The sequence below is a fragment of the Sycon ciliatum genome, chromosome 3, assembly GCF_964019385.1.
Source record: "Sycon ciliatum chromosome 3, ocSycCili1.1, whole genome shotgun sequence".
NCBI classification, from domain to species: domain Eukaryota; kingdom Metazoa; phylum Porifera; class Calcarea; order Leucosolenida; family Sycettidae; genus Sycon; species Sycon ciliatum.
Window position 1 is genome coordinate 32,973,069 of NC_088645.1, and position 27,689 is coordinate 33,000,757.

The 27,689-nt window shown below is 46.9% G+C and overlaps 2 protein-coding genes across 2 annotated transcripts; one reads left to right on the top strand and one right to left on the bottom strand.

Moving 5' to 3' along the window:
• Positions 1 to 287: 287 nt before the first annotated feature.
• LOC135812016 (uncharacterized) lies at positions 288 to 13,754 on the bottom strand. The gene is made up of 8 exons (XM_065325316.1): positions 13,327 to 13,754; positions 12,783 to 12,865; positions 8,005 to 8,275; positions 6,828 to 7,288; positions 3,661 to 3,883; positions 3,195 to 3,397; positions 1,834 to 1,917; positions 288 to 916 (listed from the first exon to the last, which is right to left on the bottom strand). Coding segments are annotated over exons 1-8 (1,416 nt in total). The 5' UTR covers positions 13,328 to 13,754; the 3' UTR covers positions 288 to 826.
• An 853-nt stretch (positions 13,755 to 14,607) lies between these two features.
• On the top strand, positions 14,608 to 27,031 carry LOC135812017 (uncharacterized). Its single transcript, XM_065325317.1, has 8 exons — positions 14,608 to 15,019; positions 15,597 to 15,890; positions 21,739 to 22,021; positions 22,665 to 22,966; positions 23,308 to 23,512; positions 24,066 to 24,223; positions 25,937 to 25,963; positions 26,219 to 27,031. Exons 1-8 carry the CDS (start codon positions 14,666 to 14,668, stop codon positions 26,306 to 26,308), a joined length of 1,713 nt encoding a protein of 570 aa, XP_065181389.1. The 5' UTR covers positions 14,608 to 14,665; the 3' UTR covers positions 26,309 to 27,031.
• Positions 27,032 to 27,689: the final 658 nt, after the last annotated feature.

The window sequence follows — 27,689 nt, forward strand, 5'->3', positions numbered from 1 at the left end:
TCCTATCTCCCCAAAACTTCAAAAGATATAAATTTAGAATGTCTTTTGATTTTGTCGGTCTGTAGATCAGTTTGCCTATGCGTTGCGTGGCTAACTGACAGTGATCATCGACTTGCACACAGGCCTGTATTCGCCTTGCAAGCCAGGACTACAATTACTCATCTAGTCACCTGTGTATGCTGCGCCTTTGCTTCGTGTGGGGACCTGGTCCATGGGATTGTAGGTTTTTGTTCAGATAAACACCTAAACTTAGTTCCAGAAGACACCAAATCGCGACCGACAAAGAATAGCAGAGTGGAGAAAGCTTCGGTTCTTGCAGCAAAAGTGACGTGAAAGCACACACACAGATAAACAACGTATGTTAAAAAGTACGCGTATTGTTGATTTGGACACACATGCAGCAAAAGATACAAATCCGAGAAGAAAGAAAAGGCCCAACCCTGCCCTGCCAGTTATTTGGACTTACGGGGGTCGCCATGACAAATAATAAAAATAAAACTGCACACGTTCGGGCTCTCCGCCTTCTCCGTGAAATTATAATACCGTAAAAAGAAAACTAGAGCAGTAGAGGGGAAAAAAGAAGCAACACAGAGGAATAGGAACTGATTTAGGAACCATGTGCAGTCAATTATACAGGGCAGCGGGCCTCGGCAACGGCCAAGGTAGCAGATGCATCCCTGGTCCTTCTGCCAGTAACAATTTGCAATAAACGGTCTTAGTAAGACATAATTATCACATTCTGAAACATTCTGCGATAGCAATGCCTTACATTGGCAAGCAAGATGGCAAGCACTAGTAAGCAGAGTTATTGAATTAATACAAGTGTTCACGCAAATAAGGTCACGAATGTAGTGACAATCGATAGGAGAATGAAAACGCTACCAACAACCATCACTATCTTCCCCCGATCGGTGAGCTGTACAGTACACACAGAAACATGCCAGGCACATGCACACATCAATTTACCCGACTGACAAATTAGCTCTATAACAATCCAGACAGCAAGTTTCACGATGAGGCACATGCATGTGTGCGTGTGTGTGTGTGTGTGTGTGTGTGTGTGTGCTTGTGTGTGTGCTTGTGTGTGTGCCAGCTAGTACGGTTGGTGCGTACATGTGCAATAGTGTTGAGCCTGTTGCGAACGAGCTCGGCTGCTTGAATGTGTAATCAGTTGGACCTTTGCTGGTTACATGTTTCACATACTTTCTATTTGAAGTATACATGCCTGTTAACCATAGACTACTTCTGGCTAGAGTGACTTTTGTGTAAACAATGGTGGAAGTGAAGCTTTCATCAGATCCTCTCTGGTTTAGCCACCCACACTAGTAGCAAGAATTACCTTCACTGGGGGCAGTGGTAAATGCTGTTGGATCCCGGGACGGATACTTTGATGCCGTCAATCCATTTTCTGCACCTCAGGTGTGGGTAAGACCCTAAGTGGGATCATTTCCAAGTCCACCCATAGTTTTAGGGTTTCAGGGGTGTAGGCGGCTGAGCGGTTCAATAGCCAATTGGGCCATCTTTCCAAGATTCCTTTTGAGTGTCTTCCCTCTCCTGGGGAGACCTACGTGAGCAGTTTTGGCAGTGAGCAAGTACAAGTACAAGTGTTTGTGTGTGTGTATGTGTGTTCAAGTGTGTTTGTTCATGTGTGTGTGTGCGTGTGGGTGTGTGTGTGTGTGTGTGTGTGCATGTGTTCGAATTTTTGGGTTAGTGTGCGGGTTTGTTTGTGTGCGTGTGTGCCTGTCTTGATGCGGGTCTGTGTGTTTAGCATGCAAGACTCTATGGCTTGAAGGAAGTGAAAATGGCCGTGTTGCACTGGACATAATAACTCACGCTGTTCCATAGCTCAATCAGGCGACGCCACCACGTTGGGTTTGGCGGGCCCTGTAGTGCTTGTCCCTCAATTGTCGCTGTTCCCTTCACACACATACCACAGGTGGACAACGGCAGAAATATTGATTATACACACACAGGCATGGTTGTGTTGGACCTGCAAGTCACACAGGAGTTCATTGCGGGACAAGCCTTGTGACAAGGGCTGATATAATTATGTGCATCAAACATGCGCATACGATACACAGATGGGTGAGAGAGGAACAGTACGCAGCTAGACAATGTTTCGACAACCAATGCACACTGCATCTCCCTTTCTGGGGAGGGAGGCGGGGGGGGGGGGGGGGGCAAAGAGACAAGAAACACGTTTGTACATATCTATCCCTTTTCCGGAAGAGAAGAAATGTTTAGAAGAAGGTAAAGAGTGCAGATAAACGAGATCCAGAGACAAGCTAGGACCATGAAGGGTACATGCATTTTGCAAGGTCCCGAAGGAGAGAACCAGATAAAGAATTTCGAGCCAAGTTATCAAATTAAACAGATGCAAGAAGAAAAGCACGAGCGTCCCCTATCCCCATATGTGGCAAGGTCGTTGTGAAGAGGCGCAGCATCCTGGTGGACTGCAACAACGAGAACAGGATGTGACCATGTAAGAGTGTCTGCATGTCTGGTCTCGATAGCTTGGTACGATGCCGATTGCCTAACAATGAACAGTTACTATGAGTGAACTACCGATATGCAAAACAATATAACTATAAAATAATGAAGTAAGCAGGTAGCCTGCAAACAATTCAAGTATAATGAAGTAAGTTTTTTAAATTAGTGGTGGCAGTGGTGGTGGATTTGGTGGTGGATTTGGTGGTGGATTTGGTGGTGGATTTGGTGGTGGATTTGGTGGTGGATTTGGTGGTGGTGGTAGTGTTGGTGGTGGTGGTGGTGGTGGTGGTGGTGGTGGTGGTGGTGGTAATGGTGGTGGTGGTGGTGGTGGTGGTGGTGGTGGTGGTGGTGGTGGTGGTGGTTATGGTGGTGGTGGTGGTGGTGGTGGTGGTGGTGGTGGTGGTGGTGGTGGTGGTGGTGGTGGTGGTGGTGGTGGTGGTGGTGGTGGTGGTGGTGGTGGTAATGGTGGTGGTGTTGGTGGTGGTGGTGGTGGTGGTGGTTGTGGTGGATTTGGTGGTGGTGGTGGTGGTGGTGGTGGTGGTGGTTCTGGTGGTAGTTGTGCTAACATTCCTTTTTTTTGCTGGTGTTGTTTATGATTTTTGTGTGGCTAAAGGTGTCTGTGGTGGTGGCATTCGTAGTCATGGTCGTCTTGGTGGTCGCCGTGTTGCTGAGAAACGCGAAACATCACGAGGTGTTTGACTCACCTTCAGAGAGCTAGCGATATTGTCGGCCACAGCTTGCGACGGGGTGGTCCACCAAGATAGCAGCCTGGCCTTGCCCGCTGCCTCCCCCGATACCACCCTGTCCCAGCGTGATAGCAGGCTGCTAGACACTGCCTTGTTCTGGTCTTGGGCAGGCTCAAGAAAGCCACTGTCAAAGGCAGCGCAAACCAGCACCATGTCAAACTCTGTGAGGAGAAATCGGCAATAGAAAATAGAACGTATTCTTGTCTTTCATCGGCTTGAAGGCATTACAAGAGAAAATCTGGAGAAACGTCATAGCGACCGCTGCAATATACGTCGCTATTAGGGTGACGGTTATAGCTTCTCAGGCTTCAGGGCGTTTTGGGGAATAATAATTCAACCACAGACTAGGGTGGTACTGTAAGTGCCGGTACTACCCGAAAGCTGATAATGTTTCGAAGGACTATTTTCATGTGGACGTGTTTACCTGAAAGGTTATGCAGCAGTTTTGCCAGTAGATTCTGCTTGTCCACTAAGTCAGCGCTGTCCAAGATGATCGCCACGTTGGCCGCTCCAAAAGGCCCAAGCCTCGAGTCAATGTCATCTTGCTCCAAGGATGCGATGGATGCAATGTCTGGAACTCTCCAAGGGAGCAACTGGACGGTGGACACATCCACATCAGGGATGCAAGTCTCCTGGAACACTTGTACCTTGACAGCAAGGAAAGTTTGGGAAAATAATGTATTTTTAGAAATAAATGATGCACTGTTTTTTTTTTAGGGAAGAGACCGCTTGTGTTGGCGATGGTGCAGGGTTTTCCCTGTTTTGAAGTGACTGGAGCGGAGCTTGTACAACTTTGAAATTATACTCAGGTCCCCGGCCTTCTTTACAAACACACACATGCATGCCTGGTATGCCATAGATATTTCTTTTGGACCGGACCCTATGCGGTCTGTTTACCATAGTATTTCTCCTAATATTATTGTTTTGAGTGGGTCGTCGTAGTCCCTTGAGTTCATGAAGTCAAGCAAGAACTCGAAGCTGAGCACCAGTTATTTCAAGTGATCTCGACATAGCGACTGGCGCTGATATTTCTTTTGATATTTCTTTTGGACCGGACCCTATGCGGACCCTATGCGGTCTGTTTACCATAGTATTTCTCCTAATATTATTGTTTTGAGTGGGTCGTCGTAGTCTCTTGAGTTCATGAAGTCAAGCCTCTCTCCACACTATACTTTTCGCTATATACTTTTTCAATCTTTTTTTGTTTCTCTTCTTCTCCCGATTTTCTGATGCGTGAAGTAGGCGCGGATGCCGAGACCATTGGTCGGCGGAGCCTGCAGCACCCTATCACCACCGCTGCGTTGCATTTGCAGCCCCATTCAGTCAATGTCTTGTTAGTCTGTTGTTTTGTCATTTCCTGCTTCTTTCTTCTTTTACGAATTGGGTGCGTGGTTTCAAGTAAAAAAAAAAAAAAAAAAAAAAAAAGCAAGAACTCGAAGCTGAGCACCAGTTATTTCAAGTGATCTCGACATAGCGACTGGCGCTGACGCTAACTCAGAAATGGCTGTATATGTTACTCGGATGCGAGTACACATGTTTTAAAGTATCTACATGACATTGTAACGTTATTCTGTTGTTATGTAACCCTTTGTTTACTTCACCATAGGTACAGGCATTGCTACCTTCGCGCTGTGGATCATGAATCATGCCACAGCTCCTAGGATTTTTTCTCTTGAAAGTGTTTGTATTTGTACTTAGGCATTTTTAAGATACCCTAAAGGCTGGTATCAAGCAGCATTCCTCATGGACGGCCCAAAATTCCATGTTCTTTTGTTTCCTAATAATATTGATATTTGAAACTTTTAAATCCCTTCTGTTTTGTCATTCCCAAGCCACGATGGAGTACAGCTAAATCCACAACCCATTCCTTCCTATATTGCTCGAAATTATGCCTCTTCTACTCAACTTTCCTTTTTTCAGCCCGCAACTCACTTTCGAACCCCAAAAGACGGCAGTTTTGCCTGCTTTGTCCGTGTGGGTATTATTAATTTTTTTAGTTCTAATAAAATAATTTAAGAGAATCACGGCAATAGCAGCACATTTAAAACGGCAGATCAGAGTTGGTTTCAGAACAGTGGGATGCTATGCGCAATTGAGTGAATTAGAGATACACTTATTTTACTGGGTATAATCCGACCCTTTAGGTCACGTAGGCAGCATACATAGTGGGATGGTCTAATACCCTGATTGAGAAACAGAGGGTTAAGCACCGGCGGATTATGCTCGCGAAATCATGGAATTCTGCTTTCATGGATTCTCGTATTATGCTCGCAAAATCCTCATAATTATGCTTTGGCACGCGGGGATGCATATTCCCTTCATTTGTACTTACGGAGCCTCAAAGTTAGGAAAATTGTGCCTTTTTCGTTCTGGCAAGTGGCCATAAGTACAACAAAATACATGAGCATCCCCATACCAAGGTGTCCATGCATGCTAGAGATCAACATGGAAAAGAGAAAACATTACGCATTCTATTCATTCGTTGATTTCTTTTTGTAAAAATATCTTTTCATTGCCAAATTAGTTGGTTACCTTTGAAAATTATATTGTTCAACTGTCTTCGTAATCGTCATACTCGTCCAACCGATCTCACCCTCACCCTGCGAATAATCAGCGCATCTCTCCCATAACTCCACCTCTCCTTCCATCATGACCGAACATCAACTATACCTCAGTTTTTTTAAATTATTGGAACAATATTCATAGCCTGCACAGTCATGGCTGCTAAAATCCAGAGGTCATGACTTCGTCACATGCATAATGTACATGTACGCGGAGTTTTGCGGACTACCCGTCACTATCTCGTCCGCCCCGGGATACCTGATAAAGGCTGATTTACTCGGCATCGTCTGCTACATGACCTGTATCAGTGTGAGATAGAACTTTGAAGAAGACGAGTTCGAGCATACAATAATAATGTATTGTCATGATTTCTACCCTGGTTTTCATTGAAAACACTATCTGCATGACCTCCGAACCAATTACTATGCAGACCACAAGCACCGATCAGGTGCATTGTACACAATTGTGTCGCCTACATACTAGAACTGTGGTACAATCATGTAGTTATGCTCCTACCTCCTAAAGGTTGCTAAATTACGCTCCAAATTCTCAACCACCAAATTATGCCAATAATCATGCCGACAAAATCCTACAGAGGGTACCAGGACCAAGTCCTGCTTGGGAGCGGACGGAATTTTCCTGCGGTGCTGCAACCCACAGTAAATTGGGAACTCGTGGCCTGGTACGAGAGAAACATGGATGCAATGAATAGGAATTTCGATCCAATTTCGACCACTTTGCTGGTGGGCTGGTTCACTCACCTCCCACCGCTTTAGGAGCTGCATATGCGCCTTAAATCCTTGCAGGGTAGCAGCCTATGCTGAAAACTCAATCTAACTGAGTTGCAAGCGAACCGTGAAATTGATTTGGACATTTTAAAAACCAATCCAGTATGGGGTAATCAGCTTACAAGTACAACCAGAGATTGGAAGACATTGGCATGAGAAATGGAGGCCCTATTTATGGGAGGGAGGCTGATTTAGAACTGAGCTGGCTCATATACAGGTAGAAAAACCCATTGTTTCTCACCTGCCTAGGGTACTCAACGTTCTTCTCTCCCTTGCTCGTGATCAAATGGATGCGAAGCTGGCGCAGCAGTGTGGAACGTCTCTGCCTATCATTGTACTTATGTATGAAAACGTGGGACTCAGATGGCACGGCCTCTGATCTGAGAATACTTTGCCTCTCGCTTCTCTTGCCGATGTCCCGTTGCATCACCCACCTTGTGACCTGATTGACTGGAGCGGGACTTCGCAGCAGCTCCATGGCGGGTTGTGGGGGGGTCGTTGGCGAGTCGACGCGGAAGAGAAGGTCGGCAAAGAAGCGACTCTGCGCTTGCGTCACCTTCTGCCAGATGCCAAACACGTGGCCAGTCTGTCCGTTCAGGTCACTGGGTGAGAGCTGCGCTTCTAACCTGTCTTCCGTATCAGTGGACCTGACCATTACCGTATTGGGCTTATCCATCTCCGACTTCATCACGATAACAAGGCCTGTTGCGTTCGCCAATACACATGAAAAAGGCACGCATGTGTGCACACACACACACACACACACACACACACACACATATATATACACACACACACACACACATAAACACGCACAAACACACACAAATGAACTGTTCGAGGTCCAAACATGCCCAGCAGTACTCATTGTCTCTAATGCGTAGTATAATTGATTACTGTGTGCAGTACATGTATGAGCTCACTATCGGGTACTGTACAGTATGTCGCAAGAATCTCCATATCAAGTTTCACTAATCAAGAACTGAAGATCTATGTATGTATATATGTAGGAGGAAGTGGTCCCGTCCCCTGCAAAGAGGGCTCTACAGCGCTGAGGACTGCTTCCATTATGTATATAATTATGTATGTATGTATTCGCCCCTGCTCTTGTAGCAGTTGAGCACTCTCATGTGGGGTAGTGCCTTTGCTGTTTGCATTACGCAGAGCTCACTGACTTGTCAGTTTGAGCACTCTGGCAAGGTACGTTCGGGCCTGATTTAAATCTGGCTTTGGAAATTTTATTTTCATTGCTATCAGGCTCGGCCTCATTTTCTCTGTGCTGCGCTGAGGAGTTCACAACGAACGAAACAGCATGCTGTCCGCAGATTGAGTATGTATTAATGTATATCTTACCCTTAAATAGGCCGAGCTACCAGCCATGGTTTTAAAGGAGGCACCACAGACATTGTATCTCTTACCATGACATTTCTTCTTCAGTGCGTCATACAGAGGTAGAAGAGTGTTGGACTGCCGATTGAATGTGCTCGTAATGGCACCACGGTTACTGTCGTCTAGCAACAGCATGCCCAGCACTCGGGTGGACCCGGTCACGTCCACGTCCATCACGTCCCGCGCTGACTCCTTGATGGGGCCCGGGTTTAGCACGGTGTTCTCCAGGTGGTGCCATTCAACTGTTGACTCGCGTTTCCGCGCATAGTAGCCCGCGATATGCTTCAGGTGGGACAGGGCCTGTGTTGGAAAATGGAAAGACGCAAGTGCACATGCATAAGCATGCAGACGTGGACATGGGTACATACATGTACATGTAGACTATGCACACGGCAAACGCGCTACTGTAAAAGCCATTGTTCTAACGAGGCGCATATATTATAACGATTTACTAAAATTGACTGGTTTACGTGTACCAAAGGCAACGATTCTTACTCATTCTCAACGCTCAATGGAACATTATGTATCGATTTCGGGATAACGATTTCTATTTTAACGACAGATTTCTCCTCGTTAACTCGTTAGAGTTAGCACTTCGTTATATATATGGCTCTTACAGTATGTTCGAAAGAGCAACTTTTGCTGGGATTACCCCATTTGCAAGCTTCCCTTGCCGATAAACTGACACCCATACACACATATACGCGCACGCACTCGCATACACATACACGCACAGGCACACATACACGCACACCCTTTACAGCTGTCCGGGCATGGTCGGAATTCCCCGGAATTAAATGTGACAGTGAGGTTTGAGAAAGAGGTGCATAGGGTGCAGACCCAGAAGCCTTTCATGCTTGCAGGGACAAGGGGCAACAAAGCCAACTCAGAACAGAACTGAGACTGGGAGGCTGCAACTGAGCCACCATGCTACAGTCAAGCAAACAAAGCCAGACAGATCTAACAAAGACTATCGTGAATGGAGTTATCATTGTGAGCAGATTGTCAACCTTCATTTTCTTTTTCCTTAATAAGATTTTGTTTTTGCTTTTTTTGGAGAGCGAGTGACGCCGCTGAGTGACGCCGCTCGGTCATGGCCGTCAGCTTCGGCTGGCCCATGGGTAATGTCTTCTTCGCCAGGAAACAGGCAAGCTTGTGGAAGTATTTTGAGTAGTGGAGCAAAAGGCGAGGGCTTGTTTCGCATTGGTACGTTCAACGTCCGTGGACTTACTTCAAATTTCAAAAAAAATCAACTTATTTCAGACCTCAATAAATACAGAGTTGGACTCTGCTGTCTTCAGGAGACTAAAATCTCCGAAGGCTACGATGGAAATATTGACAACTACCGTCTACTGTGTCTCTCGTCGTCGTGTCGACATTATGGACTCGGATTCGTGGTGGAAAAGCAGTTACTGCACCGAATATATAGATATTGGCAGGTGTCGGACCGTATCGCCGTGCTACAGTTATGGCTCTCCGGGAGAACGCTGTGCTCATTTGTAAATGTCTACGCCCCGACGTCAACACGCGTTGCAGCAGACCATTCATGCCTAGACGAGTTCTACAACAGCTTGCTGGAAACAATTCAAAAACTAAGGTCTTCATCGCTGCTGTTCCTGATGGGAGACTTCAACGCAAAACTTGGGAAACGACCACCCAGTGACTGCCACTCCGTATCCTATGCTGGTTCACACTCAAGGGGCCATCGCAACTACAGCGGCCAGACTTTGGCTGATTTCGCGTCCAGCAATTACCTATTTGCCTGTAACACGGCGTTTCAGCACCGTGCAGAACATATCACCACATGGACAGGCTGGCGCCACAACCCTAGTGGAGGTCCACCTTTACCCATTTACAACCAAATAGATTATATCCTTTGCCGTCACAGTGAAAGGTTTGTGGTGACGGATGCCAGATCATACGCCGGGACAAGCTTAGAAAGCGATCACCGTCTTGTGCTGGCAAACCTCAACCTGACTAAGTTGTACAAGAAGCTCAAGAGGCCGCCAGTAGCCATATCCAGCAACGCAAAATTCAATATATCCGAATTTAGTGACCCGACCAAGAAAGCAAAGTACAGAGAGGCTATCAACGAACATCTACAGGACCTCGGCAGAGAGCAGGAAGGTGTCAATGCGGAGCAACATCTGCAGTATATTGTGAACGCTATGAGTGAGGCAGCAAACACATCGGTGGGCCGCGTCCCTAAAACAAACAAGACGCATAGAAATGGCTTCAGCGGGGAAATTGAAAAGCTAGCAGCAGAGAAACGCAAACTGCGTCTCGACATTACGGTGTGCAGAGATGGAACGAAGGTAAAAGAAATGAAGACGCGACGCAACAGGCTAGCACACCAAATTCGCCGGGAATGCCTCAAGTTAGCATCGACTCGACTGGACGAACGTGTAGCTGAAATAGACCAAATGAAAGACGACGCGAAAATGTTCAAAGCAACACGACTACTGCGCCGACAGCAGCAGTCACCAGTTGTGGTTGAAGACTCTGATGGCAAACTCATTGCACAACCTAGTGAATCAGTCGAAGCATTAAGGCAACACTTCCGTGCTATATTCTGTGATCCTGCTCTGGAGTCATCTAGGCTCTTACGGACAGAGGAAGACCTTAAAAACCCTATAAAGCAGCCAGAGGTACATGCCGCAGCTAAGCGCTTGAATAATGGCCGAGCTTCGGGACCAGATGGGATACCTGCTGAACTTATCAAATATGGAACACCAGCACTGTTCTCGAACATTGCCACTACATTCAACAATTATGCCAAAGACAAATCACTCAAGCTAGGCGATGGGCTACTGATCCCGATACCAAAGCCGGGAAAGAAAAGAGGTCCTCCTGGAAATGTAAGGCCAGTTACCCTGTTGAACACCCTACGTAAACTTCTTTCATTGGTCATCCTGACGCGGATCAAGCCAGCTATCAACGGGTACTTGTCACTGAACCAGAGCGGGTTCCGGTCAGGGAGAAGTACTGGAGACGTGGTATATAGCTATCGGTGGTTATCAGCAAGATGCCAGCGTGTTGCGTCGGAGATCTCAATCTTAGGCATTGATATGTCAAAGGCATTTGACACTATATCAAGGGTCAGGCTGATCGATATACTGTCAACAGTCATTGATCATGATGAGCTGCACATCATCCAGTGCCTTCTGACAGACACCACAATAAAAGTAAAGCTGAATAACATTCTCAGCCAACCATTAGTCACACACAATGGAACCCCACAAGGTGATTCTCTATCGCCAGTCCTGTTTACTGTCTACCTCGAGGCTGCATTGAGGTTGATTCGAGAGCGACTCTCACCGCGACCAGCATTGGATATTCAGCTTCAATTGCCCAATGAAACAGCGTATGCGGATGACGTAGACTTCATCAGCACCAGCCTACAATATTTGCATGACAATCAACCCATACTATCATCCTCGTTAGCGGAATACAATCTAAAAATGAATGAAGCCAAAACCGAATATACTACAATTAAAAGAGAAAAGGACAGAGTAGACGAGCGATGGCGGAACACGGTCAAACTAGGATCGATGCTTGGAGTGGAGGAAGATATCAGTCGGAGAAAACGTCTAGCAACATGCGCCTTACATCAGCTGTGGGTGATATGGCTAAGAGGTAACCATGCCCGTGAACCCCTTCGGATTAGGTTATACGGCAGCTTTATTCTCCCAATACTTCTTTATAACTGCGGCACATGGAGCCTGACAGAGACTCAAGAAAAGAAACTTGACTCGTTCCACCGCCAGCAGTTACGAGCAGTCATAGGGGTCAAATATCCCCGTATAATACGCAATGAAGCACTGTACAAGCGCACTGGCTCCAAGCCACTCAGCAGAATCATCCAGTCTGCTAGGTGGAGAATGTTTGGCCACATGCTTCGACTAGACACCTCATCCCCGGTCCAGCAGGCTATGTCGGCATACTTTCAGCCAGGAAGCTCAGGGTTCCGAGGCCGCCCGAGAACAACACTCCCGCGATCCATCAACAACGACCTGAAAAATTCCAGATCCACAAACTCCCTCACATCACACGAGGATCTAGTTGCACTGAGGCAGCTCGCCCAGGATCGTCGAAAGTGGAAGGATCTAATGTGTGCTGTGTGTAATGGCTGAAGTTATACAATTACACTAGATACCCTTAACAATAATAACGGATACAATTACACTAGATACCCTTAACAATAATAACGGATACAATTACACTAGATACTCTAGATACTAGAGACTCGGTACTCTAGATACTAGATACTCTAACAATTTTATCAAACATTATGATAATTACCACATCAAATGCTGCGGAGACCTATCCAGAATCGGCAATATGCTGGCCCTGGCCTGGAGATCTGCAACTATAATCAGCTTCTACTTTGCAACACTAACGGATTAGTCCCCTTTGTCGATTGATGGATCAATCGGTAGATTCGGCTCTGTTTTTCTTCCCTTTCTTTCTTGTTTTGAATTGTACGTTGAACTCATTGGATTTCTTTGTATTCTGTATCTCGTTATCGTTATATTTCCCTCTAGCCCTCTCGCTTAGGATGAGCTTTCTTTTTTATGGCAGCTTAAGCGAAGGCTATATACCTGCTTTATGCAGGTTGATGCCAACGCGAACAAGCAAAATAATAATAATAATAATAAATAATAAATTTTGCTTTTTAGTTAGTGTTTACTGTTTAGTGTTCTTGAAATTGACTTTGAGCCAGGTGATAGACATAGTAGCATTTTATGTCCCTGCCCTGGGTATACCCGACAGGTTCAACAGGTGAAATCCTCTCTTTAGACCCTACCTCCTCTCTCCGATCTCCTTTCAGAGTCTGGCACATCGTCACGGCGATGACGTCATAGCGCTCACCTCGGCGTTCCGCGTACACTGAGAGTGGAAAGATAGTACAAGTAATCTTTGGTCTTTATATACAAATAAATGTATGCCCTGTTAACCACACGGCAAGCAGTGTTTAGAGTGATCTCTGGTGACACAATCATGGTGTTGCTGGAATACTGCAGTAGCCCATGCATCAGCCGTCTCCTCAAACTGGATTGCGTTTTGATGCTTGAATTTCTGTCTTCACGCCTGCCCCGGACTCCCCCGTTCTTTTCGCTCCCCAATTTTTGCACATGCTTATCGTGCTCCCTGATTTCCTGAAGCATCCGAATGCATCCTCAACATTTCCTTGCGATACAATGTTTGGATCGGGCCCCACACTGCCGCAGCAACCAAGAGCTAGTCCGTACAGAGCTATCTGTAATAGTGGCTTGTTCCGACTTGAACACTTCTCCACGCCCATCGCACTCAATGCAATCCTTTCTACTCACTTTCTATAACGTGCTTACTTTCGATAATGCAGTCAGTCCGCTGGAGTTGTTTGCTGAGGAACGGTGTGTGAGCTGAGGACGTTTCCTGCTGCGTGCAGCCGGATGGTAAGAGTGAACTCAGCTACCGTCACTAGAAGAAGGATACCGGGTTTGAATACAGGACAATAGTGTTTACTATTTCTCGGACATAGAAAACTGGTGATGCATGCAACTCCACAGTCACACACTCCACCAAAGGCAATGATGAACTTCAGTTCCTTCGTATCCTGAGTGGAAAGCTGAGATAGCACGCCGAGTGAGCAGCTCCATCCTCCCAGTTTCTAGATCTTGCGTTGCTGCCGTGTGTATGAACGCTTAGCTATCGGCCGCGCGCCGCGAAGTGACGCCATTACATTACATCATGCTGATGGCCGTACTGTCATGACCGTACGGGCCATGCAGGACTTTGTGTTGGGTTTGATGATCCGAGTATCCGCGATGCGAAAGGCAAAGACAGTCTAGTCGCGTATTAATCGGTGCTCTCTCGGTAGCACTGGCAGAAAATGTGTGTCGACCAGGAAAACAGAGATCTCCTGGACATCAAAACAATATCGAAACTTTCCGAGAGTCTGAAAATAGTTTGAATGGGCATTGGGAAATATGGAGCGGCACAGAGATCTAGCTACCTAGCTACCTGTCTACTGCACACGATGCCTGATCGTCAGGCCAGGGCGTGAGTTGGGTACTGTCTTGTGGGCTGGCCAGTAACGCTAGCGCAACATGTACTACTAGTGTTCAATACTAGTAGTACAAGTCATGTAGGCAGAGTACATAATCAACTGTCTATGCAGACTCTTGCTAGTGCTAGTACTAGTAGAGTACGAGTTTCACGCCAAAGCCAAAGGCGATTTACTAACATCAGAAAACAAAAAAAGCGAGGATCGAGGATCCATGGTTCGAGTCCTGGTGGTGACAGTCAAATTTTTCTTCAGACCTTTGCCGTTTGTAGTTATGTGTCTTGCAGTCCAGTGTCACGTGGTCACTGTCAGTTGGAAGTGCGAGGTGCACCTGCGTTTGGGAGCATCTAATAGTACTTCACGGTAAGTGTAAGTATAAGCTTATCGTCCTTATTCGAAGTCTTGTGTATGATCTTGTGCACACGGAGTGTGTGCAGTAGTCTGAAAGGGGGTTTCCCCGTGCTTGGGTACTGTGGTACCGGCGACCAGTGCATTACGCAACGCATGTCGTCACTGCGCCGCGCTGAGCTAAAATTGCTAGTGGTATCAATCTAACTTTCGACAGGAAACTGAAATGCGGCCACGTCGCACTAGGACTGGACCGAGCAGCCAGGTAAGCCCCTTCGTGAACTGTGAAATCCATGTCCAGGAAGCATTTTGACCGTGTGCCGGGCGTCCTCACTGCCTCCAGAACGCTAGCACGACTCGTGAAAGTATCTAGTTCTACGGGTCAAAAACATCCTGTTGATGTTGGAACTCCGTTTGGGCATTTTAGAGTCATTGCCTACACATATTCTGGTAGCATGGGTATGAATTTCAGCCGCCTGAACGGTCGCAGGGCAGCACATTATGATATGGGAGCGCGACCTGAGCGCTCGTTGGGCCGGTACCTGCCACACGCCATTGCGGCGGATTGCGCCGAGTCTCCTACAACAACCAGTCACCCGCTGGTGGAGCTAAGAGAAACTGCCGGAGTGGTGCTATCCGAAGTTGATGTAAGGTGACAATTTTTTGTTTCCAGTGACTGGTATTGACATACCTTCTGGTAGACATTAGATTGTATGTGTGTACACACTGTACACACTGTACACACTACACAGTAGTACATACACATCAGATTGTTTTTGAAATATTTCAGTCATTCGAAAACTACACAAGATAATATCCTTCTTTTAACATCCATATAAGTTTGACTGTTTGAGGAAATGGAAAGCGGAAAAATTCTTAAGCGAAGGTTGTGCACTCGGATGATGAGCCAATGTAACGATGGATAAAAAAAAGGCAGGACAAAACGTTACACCTCTTGACTAACTGTCCACCAAAGTATCAAGATCATGAACAGTCAGCCAGTCAGCCAGTGCAACAACATGGCCCAAACATGTCAGGGATTCATTTCTGAGATATTCAAAGACCTAGCTCCAACACTTCTACGAGGCGAAAGCCCGCAACCTTCCTACTTGGAAGGCTCAGGTTAGGAAATGTCCAATGAGGGGAAGGAAAATTTAATTAAATTTCAGAATTATAAAAGAGATTCTGAGGCTACGCACCTATCCTTATCCCTGTAACTCCTAGATCAGTAACATTGAACAAAGCTCTGTGATGGCCATGGAGGCAAATCAAGAACAGAAGCGAGATGACGAGCGCCATGATGCGGATGAAGTTAACATTCCCTGTGGCGTGAGAAACACATTCTGCCAGTATGCCTTCTCTCCACCAGCGTCAGGAGCAGCTGCTGCTACAGCCTCTAGCCATGGAGAAGCGCTGAGCCGAGCAAGTGACCCGGCCATTCATGCTACACGGGCACACAAGATTGTAGTGCTTCACGTGAACTTCGTCTCGGCCTGGAGGCACTGTGAAGAGAATTCGGTGAGTCTGCTGCTACAATTGTCAAAGATAGGCCAATAGAAAATTATTCTCATCAAATCAGTACACAGTCTCTGAAAAAAAACCTTTGTGACTTTTTTTATTAACATTCTAAGGAGTAACTTAGAAGTAACTTGGCTCAAAAAATCAGGGGAGGAGGAACATAATCACTTCAGTCCAAAGAGTGCTCGGGATGTACTTTTGAAGTATGTACACTGTTATACAAAATGAATTGGCACTGTTTGAGGGTCACTCGGATTCATCATCACTCGATTCCTCAGAGCTCAATTTACCAAAACTGATTACCGTATTTCCCTGATTATCAGTCACACTCGATTATAAGTCGCATCTCATTTTTAGGTTTGAGCAATATCGTTTGACACGTACGTGACTTCAGTAGTAAGCCAAGCTCGATTTTTAAGTCGCACCCCTTTTCTACCCTTGATTTGTGTGTAAAAAGGTGCAACTTATGTTGTCCTGGAGACTGAACTGCTGTTACATACTAGAGAGACCGAATATAAGGTAAATAGGTGCGAGGTACATATTGTGACATAACTAACACCAGGGTACTAAAGGTGACACCTACATAGTATCTACTACCACATTACTCCAATGCTTTAGTAAAAAGCTAGCAACCGAATGAAATGGGCAACGCAATATATTAATAAAACAACCGAGTAAATCAATTTCGAATGATCATATATCTTGCTGAATCGAATGATTAACCCAACACTTTAGCAACAAGAAGTTGAAAAGAATGATCAACCCAAACACTCTAGCAACGAGAGGATATTACTGCTGTCTATTCTTGCTCATAACTTTGATAGAATGAATGCTGCTATTGTCACTACTCCGGCTACTAAGGATGCCATGCTATTATAGTAAAATTGTTTCAATCGTATCCCAGCCGCTCCACAGGCATGCTCACTCTGCTAGAACGTCGAGGCAGCTGTGGCTGGTTGTTGTCGGCTCGGGCTTCTTCTTCCGTTGTGCCTGCAGCATCTTTGTCAGACCCAGGGCTACGGCTCCGCTCGGTGGTCGCCTCAGTTGCTGATGGTGGGATAGTCTCCCTGACTTGCCGGCGGTTTCTTATGGCCGTGCGCACACCGTCTTCCACCACCACTTGACGGCCTTCCTGTCGTACGACACTCCATTCCTTGGCCGGTTGACTATATCCGTCTTGCAGTACCACTTTACTGCCTGGCTCGAGAGCAGGGAGCTCCCGCACGCCTCTCTTCTGTTCGTGTTGATGGGCCATTCGCATTTTTTGGTCAATTTGCTTCTCCCGGTTGATGATTTGACCGTTAGCTAGATTCGGCAATCGTCCTCGAAGGGCCCGTCCAAAGAATGCTTCTCCTGGTGATGTCCCAATCATCCGATTCACGGATGTACGAATGCCGAATAGCGCTTGCTGGAGTCGCTGTCTCAGAGGTAGTGATGAAGGCATCCCACTCAAGCGCCTGCGCACGACGCCATGGAATCTCTCCACCATTCCGTTGGAGCATGGATACCGCGGGCTCGACTTGATATGCTTGACTCCTGCTTTCCGGAGAAAAGTTTCTGTTTCGTCCGACACCAGCTGTGGCCCATTGTCGCTAACTAGCTCCACCGGTAGACCATGTCTTGCGAATACTTCCGACAATGCTTGTATTATGACTCTCGACGTGGTGCTGGATAGCAAGAGCAACTCGGGATATCGGGATCCGTAGTCGATGACCGACAAGAAGTGATGATCCTCGATCTCCACGAGGTCCACCGCCACCCGATACCAGACTGGTAGGATTTCTGACGGTTGGAGGGGTTGTGGAGGATTCCGCTGCCTCTTCCAGCATGTCGAGCATGTCCTAGCGAATTCTGAGGCATCTTTGCTCATGGACGGCCACCATACACTTTGTCACAACGTGTCCAGAAACGTGTCGAGTCCTGGATGGCCTTCGTGTGCGATACGGAGGACTTGGTCATACAAGGTACCGGGTATGACGATGCGATTGTTATGCATGACGATATCATCAACCACTGACAACGAGTCCCTTATTCGAAAGTATACCTCGTTGCTGCCGTCGCATGTATTCCACTTGCCTTGTAACACTCTGTTCCTGACTCGACTTAGCTGACCATCAGTGTCTGTGGCTAGCCGGACATCTTCGCAAGAGATTGGAGCTTCCCCCAGGATTAAGCCAACATACTCCTTCATTGACCTGGCCTCTGCCGGACTGGCTTCAACTGCTTGGGAGGAGGCTCTCGATAGCGCGTCAGTACAAATCATTGACGTTCCCGGCGTATAGGTCAACTGAAAGTCGTATGGGAGGATTGCCAGCAGCCATCGCTGCACTCGGGCTGGCACCTGATCGAATTCCTTCTTTACGATTGCCACCAGGGGCTTGTGGTCAGTAAATACGATCACTTGTCGCCCCAGTACGAATTGGCGGAATTTTACCAAGCCGAAAACCACAGCCAGCATCTCTCTCTCGAGCTGCGAATACCGTGTCTCGGGATCCTTGAGAGCTCTGCTAGCGCATGACACGGGTTGAAAGTGGCCATGATTGTCCTTCTGCCACAGTATAGCTCCCAGGCCACATGGAGATGCATCCACACTAATGGCCGTCTCCCTGGTTGGCGTGACGTCGAAGAACGACAGACGTAACAATCTAGACGCGGCCTCCTCTTTGAGTGTGTTGAACTCCATCCAGAGCGAGTTGTCTGCGACGAATGGCTCGCGTTTTGCCAATGTCCTGACCGGTGCCGTTGCGTCCGCTAATCCAGGGATGAATTTTCCGAGGTATGTTAGCATACCAAGGAATCGCCGTACATCCGACTGAGATTCTGGCAGAGGCATGTCTAGGATTGCCTTCACTTTGTCTGGATCAGGATTGACGCCCTGGGCGTTCAGTATGCTGCCAAGGTATCTAACCTCACTTTGCTTCCACTGACATTTGTCGTTGTTCAATTTCAGCTGTGCCGCTTGTAGTCGCTCTAGGACTCGCTGCAGTCGTTCATCGTGTTGCTTGATGCTGTCACCGGTGACCAGTACATCGTCTACGTACACGAAGACTCCTGGGATACCAGCGAGCAGGTCAGACATGACCCTTTGGAAGATTTCCGGGGCGCATGAGATGCCGAAGGGTAACCGCTTGAATCGGAACAAACCTTCCTCCGTTGTGAAAGTTGTGTACGGCTGTGAGCTGGATGACAGCTGGATTATTGTCCGTGTGGCACCCGTGTCTAACAGACCGTGTACTATCTTACCATCAACCCGCACATCGACCCAATAGCGGGGATCATGAGCTGCGCGTAGCGTTGCCGCAGGCTCCATGGTATAAGCCTCTTCGAATTCGTCTTCGACCACCAATGTATCTTCCTCTATTTTATTGCTGAGTCTGTCTTTCCGGAGGCAGACCTGAGGAAAGTGGCCCACTATCCCACAGTGCCGGCATCTAGTCCGGCCTGCCGGGCAAAAGGATCTTCCCGGGGTATGTTCTCCCCCACAATACTTGCACGCTCCTTTCCGCCTTTTATGTCGAGGAGGTTGTGCCGAGGCTCCTGCCACTTTCCTGGACTCCTCTCCTGACATGACTCTGTTTACCATTGGTGTCGATGATGATGATAGCGGCTGCGGAGTCGGTGCTACTGGCTGCTCGTACAGTAGCGAGTCCAGTATAGATGCTTCCATTCCTACTGCCTTTGCCGATGCCGCAGTTAGCGTCAGATCTGCGGTCGCTAGGAGTTCTCGTCTTATAGCTGATGACTGCAGTCCTTCAATGAACTGGTCTCTGATGACTCCATTCACGATTGTGTCCACATCGGTGCTGTCGAAGCTGCATTGTTGTGCCATAGCCCGAAGGGCTGACAAATAGGCTGTCACAGTCTCCCCATTCCTCTGCTTCCGACCTCTAAACCTGTGCCGTTCTGCTGTCAGGTTGATGGAAGGCTTGAAATACTTCTCCAAGGCCGTTTTCAGAGGAGTGTACGTGTCAGGTGGGACATCCCCTTCTGCCTCAGCTGTGGTCACAACCAAGCCTTTGGTGATCCGCCGGAGGTCGATTCCGCCAATATTCAGCAGCAGTTTCCTCTTCTGCGCGGCTGCGTCGATCTTCTGTAGGTCAAGGTAGGCTTCGAAGTCTTCCAACCACAAGGCGAATTCCTCAGCTTGGTTCGTGTCCTCAGAGACTTGAAAGGAACTTGGGGCTCTGCCGAGAGAACTTGCCATCTTGAGTCCTGCTTGTTCACTGCGCCAATGTTGTCCTGAAGACTGAACTGCTGTTACATACTAGAGAGACCGAATATAAGGTAAATAGGTGCGAGGTACATATTGTGACATAACTAACACCAGGGTGCTAAAGGTGACACCTACATAGTATCTACTACCACAACTTATATCCGGGGAAATGCGGTATCCATTCAAAATCATGAAGTTTTGTTTACGGAGAAAGACTTAGTCCAGTCACTCATTAATCCAGCTCTTTACGAGTCGGCTGCGTCTATCTATAGGACAGCGGTAATTTTCTAGAACCAAAATGTCCTCTTCATGCGCATTGTGGAAGTAAATGAAATTTTCTATCCAGCACCCTCCCTTATCCAGCAGAACTTCTGTAGCACAATTGGTGCCGGTACATATAGGGACTACTTTAGTTGGATTACCTCCATATTGGCTGCAGAACTTCAAGAAAATGTTCCGACTGGTGTCAGGCAGGCTGTGCTTTATGAATCTGCAGGAACTTATGGTTGTATTCACAACAGACTTTGACACAAGACAGGCGAAAAGAAGAGAGAGAGAGAGGGAGAGGTTTCTGAGTGATGTCCTAATGACTAAATAGAATTTCATTTCATCTACGTTGAGATAGTTGTTTAATAATAATGGTAGCTATGAACAGTAAGAATACAACAAACATCACCACGCAACATGACAAAACGTTCGAAGTTTGGAATTGTGTGTTTTCAGAACCCAATTTCCAAGCTTGAACCTCTACCAAGTTGTCACGTTCCGTGGTGATGTCTGGTGTATTCACACTTTTCATAGCTAGTATTAAATATTTCATTTTTTTTATGTAACATACCATGATGTAACATACCATTATTTTCGTAGCTGATAATCTGGAAAAAAGAGAATGCTGTGACATAACTAATTTGCGGCCATCCTTACATACAGAGGTTTTTTAAGACAATTTATTTATTTATTAAAAGGCGGTGAGAAGACAATTATTTTCAACGCGTTGATCATTTAATGTTCACTTTCTTCTTTTGTTATTGAACGCAAACTTCAAAGCTGACACTTTTATACACCCTTATGAAACTTCACTCTTCCATCTTCTAATCAAGATTGAAGGTTGACCTCTTTATAAGGGGCATTTACTCAATCTGCAAACACAAGGGCGTCGGAACCGCACCGGCCGGGGCGGCCATGGCCGCCCCACTTTTTCGGCCGTTTTTTTTGTGTTTTTTGAACACACTGCAACAAAGCGCGATGATCTCAGCGCAAACGTGGCAAATCCTTGTCCCCGATCGTGGTTTGTTGCAGAATCAAAAGTCCATGTACACTGAAATGGCACCAAATGCCTGGGAATGATTGCAATTGGCTTCAATTTTTGAATTTTTTCCCGGGGAGGACCCCCGGACCCCCCTTCCATGGCTGCCCTACCTCCAAAGTTGGTGCGACACGCCTGAAACAGAACTGTTTCGTTCGTTGCAAACTTATCATCGCAGCACAGAGAAAATGATTCCGAACCTGATAGCTAACTTTATTATTTATGTTATGACAAAACACATAAATACAAAGCCATATTTAAACCAGGCCCGAAAGAGGAAAGAAGAGGCATTTATAAATATGTCTTCTTCTGCATTGTGTTCGTCGCAGCCATGGACAACAATTGAACAGATGATGGAATTAATGGCCAAAGAGCACGATATCCGTGTGGAATGGAAGAGACTGGATGGCATCTTATCGGTTCAGGGCATTGGTACAAATGCCCAGGAGGTTCAACGCTGCCTCGAGGAGCACAACAGAGAAAGCGGGGTGCACGTTATAGGTGTCCTTAGCATGGACGACTCTAATCGCCTCGCTGTTACTCACGAGATAGAGCAGCAGTCAAACACCTTGAAGCCAGTGTATGACAAACTACGAGATGGCACAAGAAAGCGTGAGTTCTTACTTGTTGCGGGGGGGGGGGGGGCAGGGGGGGGGGGGTAAATCGACGACTGTAGCAAGTGCAATGTTGTTTTACCTTCAGTTAGAAATTTGCAATGTGTCAAGTCTAAGGAGTACTATGGATCTAATATTCCTTAAAATATAAAAAATTAAAGGACCAAGGAACTACAACTACTCCTTGGCTCTCCATCCGAGTCCATTTCCTACAATATCCTGGTCAAATGGTCGTGGTACTGGTTTGGCAGACATGCATATCATGTGCTTGAATTCGTTATGTGTATGTGCGCTGTGCACAAGGTGCGTGTGTGTGCATGCATGTACTCATAATTATCTGCACGGGCGTTTTCGGTGTGTCCATCTGGATATTCGTTTGTGTGTGTGTGCGTGTGTATGCGTGTCCATCTGGGTATTCGTTTTTGTGTGCATATGTGTGTGTGTGTGTGTTTGTGTGTGTGTGCGTGCGTGCATGTGTGAGTGTGCGTGCGTGTGTGCGTGTGTGTGTGTGTGTGTGTGTGTGTGTGTGTGTGTGTGTGTGTGTGCGTGTGTGTATGTGTGTGTGTGTGTGTGTGTGTGTGTGTGTGTGTGTGTGTGTGTGTGCATGTTTGCATGTGTGGATGCACATATATGCTGTTCAGTCATGATCGTGTGTCGCGACGAGGCAAGCAAGAGGCTCGGTGCCAGGGTCTGCTCTGTAGGTATTCAAGACAGACTGGAGAACTCCTTGCCACGAGCCTTTTTTGATGCACTGGGCCCGGGCCTTGTGCTCAGCTGGTGGAATACAGTATCCAGCAAGCAGCTGGTTGAGATCTCAAAGTTCATGGACATCCAGCGCAAGCCAATCCTCTACCTGGATGGGGGGAAAAAGCTCAATAAGCATGCCAAGCCTGCTCCGAATCTGGAATTCTGTATCGTACATAACCAAGAAGAGAGTGCCATGGTATGTGGAAAGACTATCGTGTTGTATTCCAGCTATGTATCTTGCAGCATTTGCCTGGATACATGGCAATTATATTTATGCTGTGACCCTTTATTCCCCCTCCCCTCCCCCCTCCCTCTTGTTTCATGGAGAGTATTGTTTACTCTCCCTCCCCCCCCCCCCCCCCCCCACGGGGGTACTGTTTACTCTCCCTATATAATCACCCGAACTCCAGCTAGAGACTTTCGCCCACGTGCGCCATGCGCTACGCAATACATTGAATGGCCGGGCTTCGGACACACCTGAGATGCCTTATGCTTCATGGCTGCCTTCTGTGTGCTCTCAATGTGCTGTCAAACTAGGCTAACCTAGTTATTGAGCAGTTGCCATACGGTGGAAGTGAACAGGCCAGCCGCCTTCCCATCACAAGGAGGAATACGCTCACCGAGAATCTGGTAGAGGAAAAGCTAAACAGCATGCAAGAAGGCACCCGCAAAGTTGCTGTCCTATTGGAGTGGAGCGACCAGAGCGTTGAGACGTTCTCGAAGTACCACAACACACTCACAGGTAAACCAAACTGTGTTCAACATGGGGGAGGGCGGGGGGGGGGGGGCTGTCTATCACAAAAGAGCCATCGTCCAATTTTGGACTTGGCAATGTACATGCAGTCTGGGCTTTGGGCTGCTAACCTCACATGGGAGGAAGTTGCCACACATCTGATCAGCAGTAGCAGTAGAAACGAAGACAGTTGCTCGGATGTCACGCCCGGGATACTGTGTTCTATAGACTTATCAACTTACTTATGCTTACACCTGCCCATCGCTGAAGCCATGACAGCGAACAAGCTATGCTAGACATTGCGTGGTGATGAATTGACCGCCACAATTTTAGCCTCATCTACACCACACAGCTGATTGAAGTGGCGTTTTCTGGCCAGTGAATCGTTATTTTTTTCTTTTTCTTCTTCCTTATTCACTCTTTTTTGGACACACACACATCCCACTACATACTCCGCCATGCACTAGCTGTTGGTAGCCACCCAGGAGAATGGAAGAAGCGAAACCATGAGCGGTAATACCATGCCTGTAATCTCATCCACTCTGCCCACACACACATGCAGCATTCGACGTCGTCATCCTCTGCTTCATGGGATACAGCAAGGAACGAGATCGAGAAAACGTTGCGGCAGCAAGGGAAATCTTCAAAGATTGTGAACCAAATGTTCACTTGTGGTGGTGGCATGATCCCAATGAAGCCATGAAGTCTCTAGAAGTACAGGTAAGTAGATGCCAATGGCGGAACTCTAGACCATGTGCATGATGTCACTATGATGTCATCCTTGAATTGCATGATCTTTAAGCTGGTGATACCAAGTGGCTGCTAAGGGTAGATGATATTGAGATAGCATGTACGGTGGGCCCTTTATAACCCGGCACCATTTTGTGCTAAAGAAATTCTGCTGGATTAGGGAGGGTGCTGGATTAACAAATTTGATCTACTGTTGCAATGTGCATGAAGAGGACATTTTGGCTGATGAAAATTGTGCTTGTTTAAAAACGGTGCTGGTTTATAAAGTGCCGGATTAACCCTTTGGAGGTGATCGTTCGAATTCGAACGATGCCAATGTCATGTGTGCAAGTGCACTCAACGAGTCACAACTAAGTCAAATCTCAACCGAATTCAACAATCGAAATACCTACGAGGTAGCAGAGAATCTAAGCTGTCGGCTCGAAAAACTCCGGGGTCGATACAAGCTAGTATAACAGAGCGGCAAGTGCTCGAACGTTCGCTCGATTTCTCATGCGTCAGCGAAGTGCAAATTTCGTTCAAAAGTGGGATTTTCCCTCTTCCTGCCCACGCAGCGTGTGACATCACTCCCAGCGCTTTTTGTCACGGCTTTTGTGAGTCTGTTAGAAAAAATTTGAATGATTTTGAGCTAGCACGAGTGAAATGGCGAGACAAGGACTATTCCCGGTTTGGATTTGGTATTCAGCTGGCGTTCCTGGCATTCAGTAGCAGACAGCAATCGCTCTCCTGAATGAGTTTGGGCTCGCTGTTATCCTCGTTCCAAGAGCTTTCCAACGAGCCCAAGATCGTCAAAATCGGTGAAGTAGAACCAGCGTTATGATGGAAATTGGAACGAATATACTTGCAATTGCGGCTATCTCCCGACGTCGTGTGATCAGTGCATTTCCAAAGGGTTAAAGAGGGCCGACTGTACATGTATGATATGATGTCCGTAAGATGACATCCTTGCATGTTCTGATTCTCCTGCTGATACGAAGCAGCTGCATGAGGTACATATGTGGAGTTGGAATGATAGGCCCTGTGCATGATGATAGTATGACCATGCAAGGTGATTATGGAACTGATTGGGTAAATCTCAGAACAACAGCATCAAGCAATAGTGTACCGTATTTTCCGGGGTATAAGCCGCACTTTTTTTCGCTAAAAATCGGACCAAAATCGCCCCTGCGGCTTATGCACCGAATATGCTTGCGCGAATGAATGCTTAGCATACATCAGTATGCATGCTGACGTCATGTGACATGTCATTCGACTCAGCTTCGCGCCTGTGTTGCTATCCCGGCACTTTTACTAGTTATAGTGCGTGGGCTACACCATACGGTACGCGTATACGGGGACTCTATTTTTCATAATCTGATCTAACATGGTATTTAGCTCCATAACCATAATAAATTTGTAGAAAGGCCATTTGTCAATGAGTGTGAAAAATCTAGGTTTGTGGGTGCGGCTTATACTCCGAATGCCAACTTTTAGTCAATATTTTGCCTCAAAAAGGGGGGTGCGGCTTATACCCCGGTGCGGCTTACACCCCGGAAAATACGGTATATCTAACCGGAACCTGATTGCATCATACATCCCATTTTAGCTGTGTGTCTGTGTCCGATAATTGTGATTGTGCCAATTATCAGCCAATGTCTTTGGAATATTAATGGGTGTCTTTCTACTTCCTATTTGTTTTCTTAGAATATCCCATGGGCCCATCAGCATAAGGTGAGCCAAATTCTCTCGTCCCTTATGCACATACATGTAAATACCTCAGAGAATTCAGGTAGTTTTGACCCATGCAAGTATTTCGTGCCAAAGGCTCTCTTTATGAAAAGCAGCCCAGCTCAAAGGTCCCTGGAAGTTATAATTATTACTGACCTGTGCGAAAAACCTGGATGTTGACTTAGAAAGCTGTTCGTAGCATAATGTCGTGCAATGACACCAATGCTCTGCTGTTGTTCTCCTCTTTGGTTTGTGTAGAAGAAAGCATGGCTTAGGCGCAGGTGGGAGGACGTAATCGAGTATGCGTCTGGAATCAGACACCTTATGTTACGGCTTGTATGTGAATAGAAGCAGCAAAGTCCTGAGCCACCCACACCCACAATGAGCAGTACGTCTCGTTCAGCTCCCGCCCCCTCCCCCCCCCCCTCCACACACACACACACACACACACACACACACACACACACACACACACACACACACACACACACACACACACACACACACACACACACACACACACACACACACACACACACACACACACACACACACACACACACACACACACACACACACACCTCTTGTTCTCATATGTCCACAAAAGGAGAGCAGAGGTTTTTGCTCGCTTGTTTCCAGACAATAGACAGGCTCCTATAAATTTACAAAGACTGAAGATCCAAGTGCCAAGGTTAATATTTTTAATTTTATTTTGAAAGCCTTTTCGCTATCATCATAATTGTTTGGCCTTCTATGCTTTCCTTAGCATTGCCGAATTCTGATTAGGTGGCATTCTTGGACTTTGCACGATGTAGTGCTAAGCCAGTCGCCACTCACAGACCACTCTCTGAGCCAGGCTCTATTCACCGTGAATCTCATGACTGCCATTGCCTGGGTACCGGTAATCGTGCTGCATGTTTTGTAAACTTCAGTAGATGATTATCGACAACAAATAGGCCAAGTGCAGACCATCATTATCCGCAACGCTGGCCATTATCAGCTACAGCATTTACCATAGTTCAATAGTAGGAATCTCCAATCTTCCTCTTATCAAATTACGCTTCGTGGAACTGAGTATGTAGTTTCTTGCACCCATCTAGTACTCTGAAGTACAGTGCTGGTAGATGAAATCCGACCCCTGAGTGGCGCGCTCACATCGCAAAGACCCAACACGGGATTGTAAAACTACGAACTAGAGGCCGCTAGAATGTGAACGCACCGCTCAGGGGTCGGATTTCAGTTGCCAGCACTAGTAGTAGTACTAGTGGTAGTTAGATGATCTACTTCAAGTACAATGTATTACACTAGGTCTGTTCCTACAGACTTCTCGGCCGATTTACTGGACAAAACCTCGCTTTGACTTTACGAGTGATTGAAATTCAGCGGGCGAGCATGCCTGTCAGGTCGAAGTAAGCGAGGCGGGTGTGTAACGATCTGCGCAAGGCATGACTTGGATCCGTTGCGATAGCGAGAGTGATCAGTGTGTGTGTGAGAGGGTGGGGGGAGGTAGGGTTTGTTGAGAAAGTAATGCCGAAACAGACTGGCTTCGAGTTTTGGAAGCATTGTTGTGAAACTCCACAAGGTCGGAACAGCTAGCTACCCGCAGATTGCCCATGTATCGTGACTCAACACACTGTATTTCACAATCATTTTGAAAGCATCGTCGCGTCTTGGGCGCAGAAATAAGACAAGAGGGTTTTTATGAGGGGTAGCTTGTGCTGCGACAGCA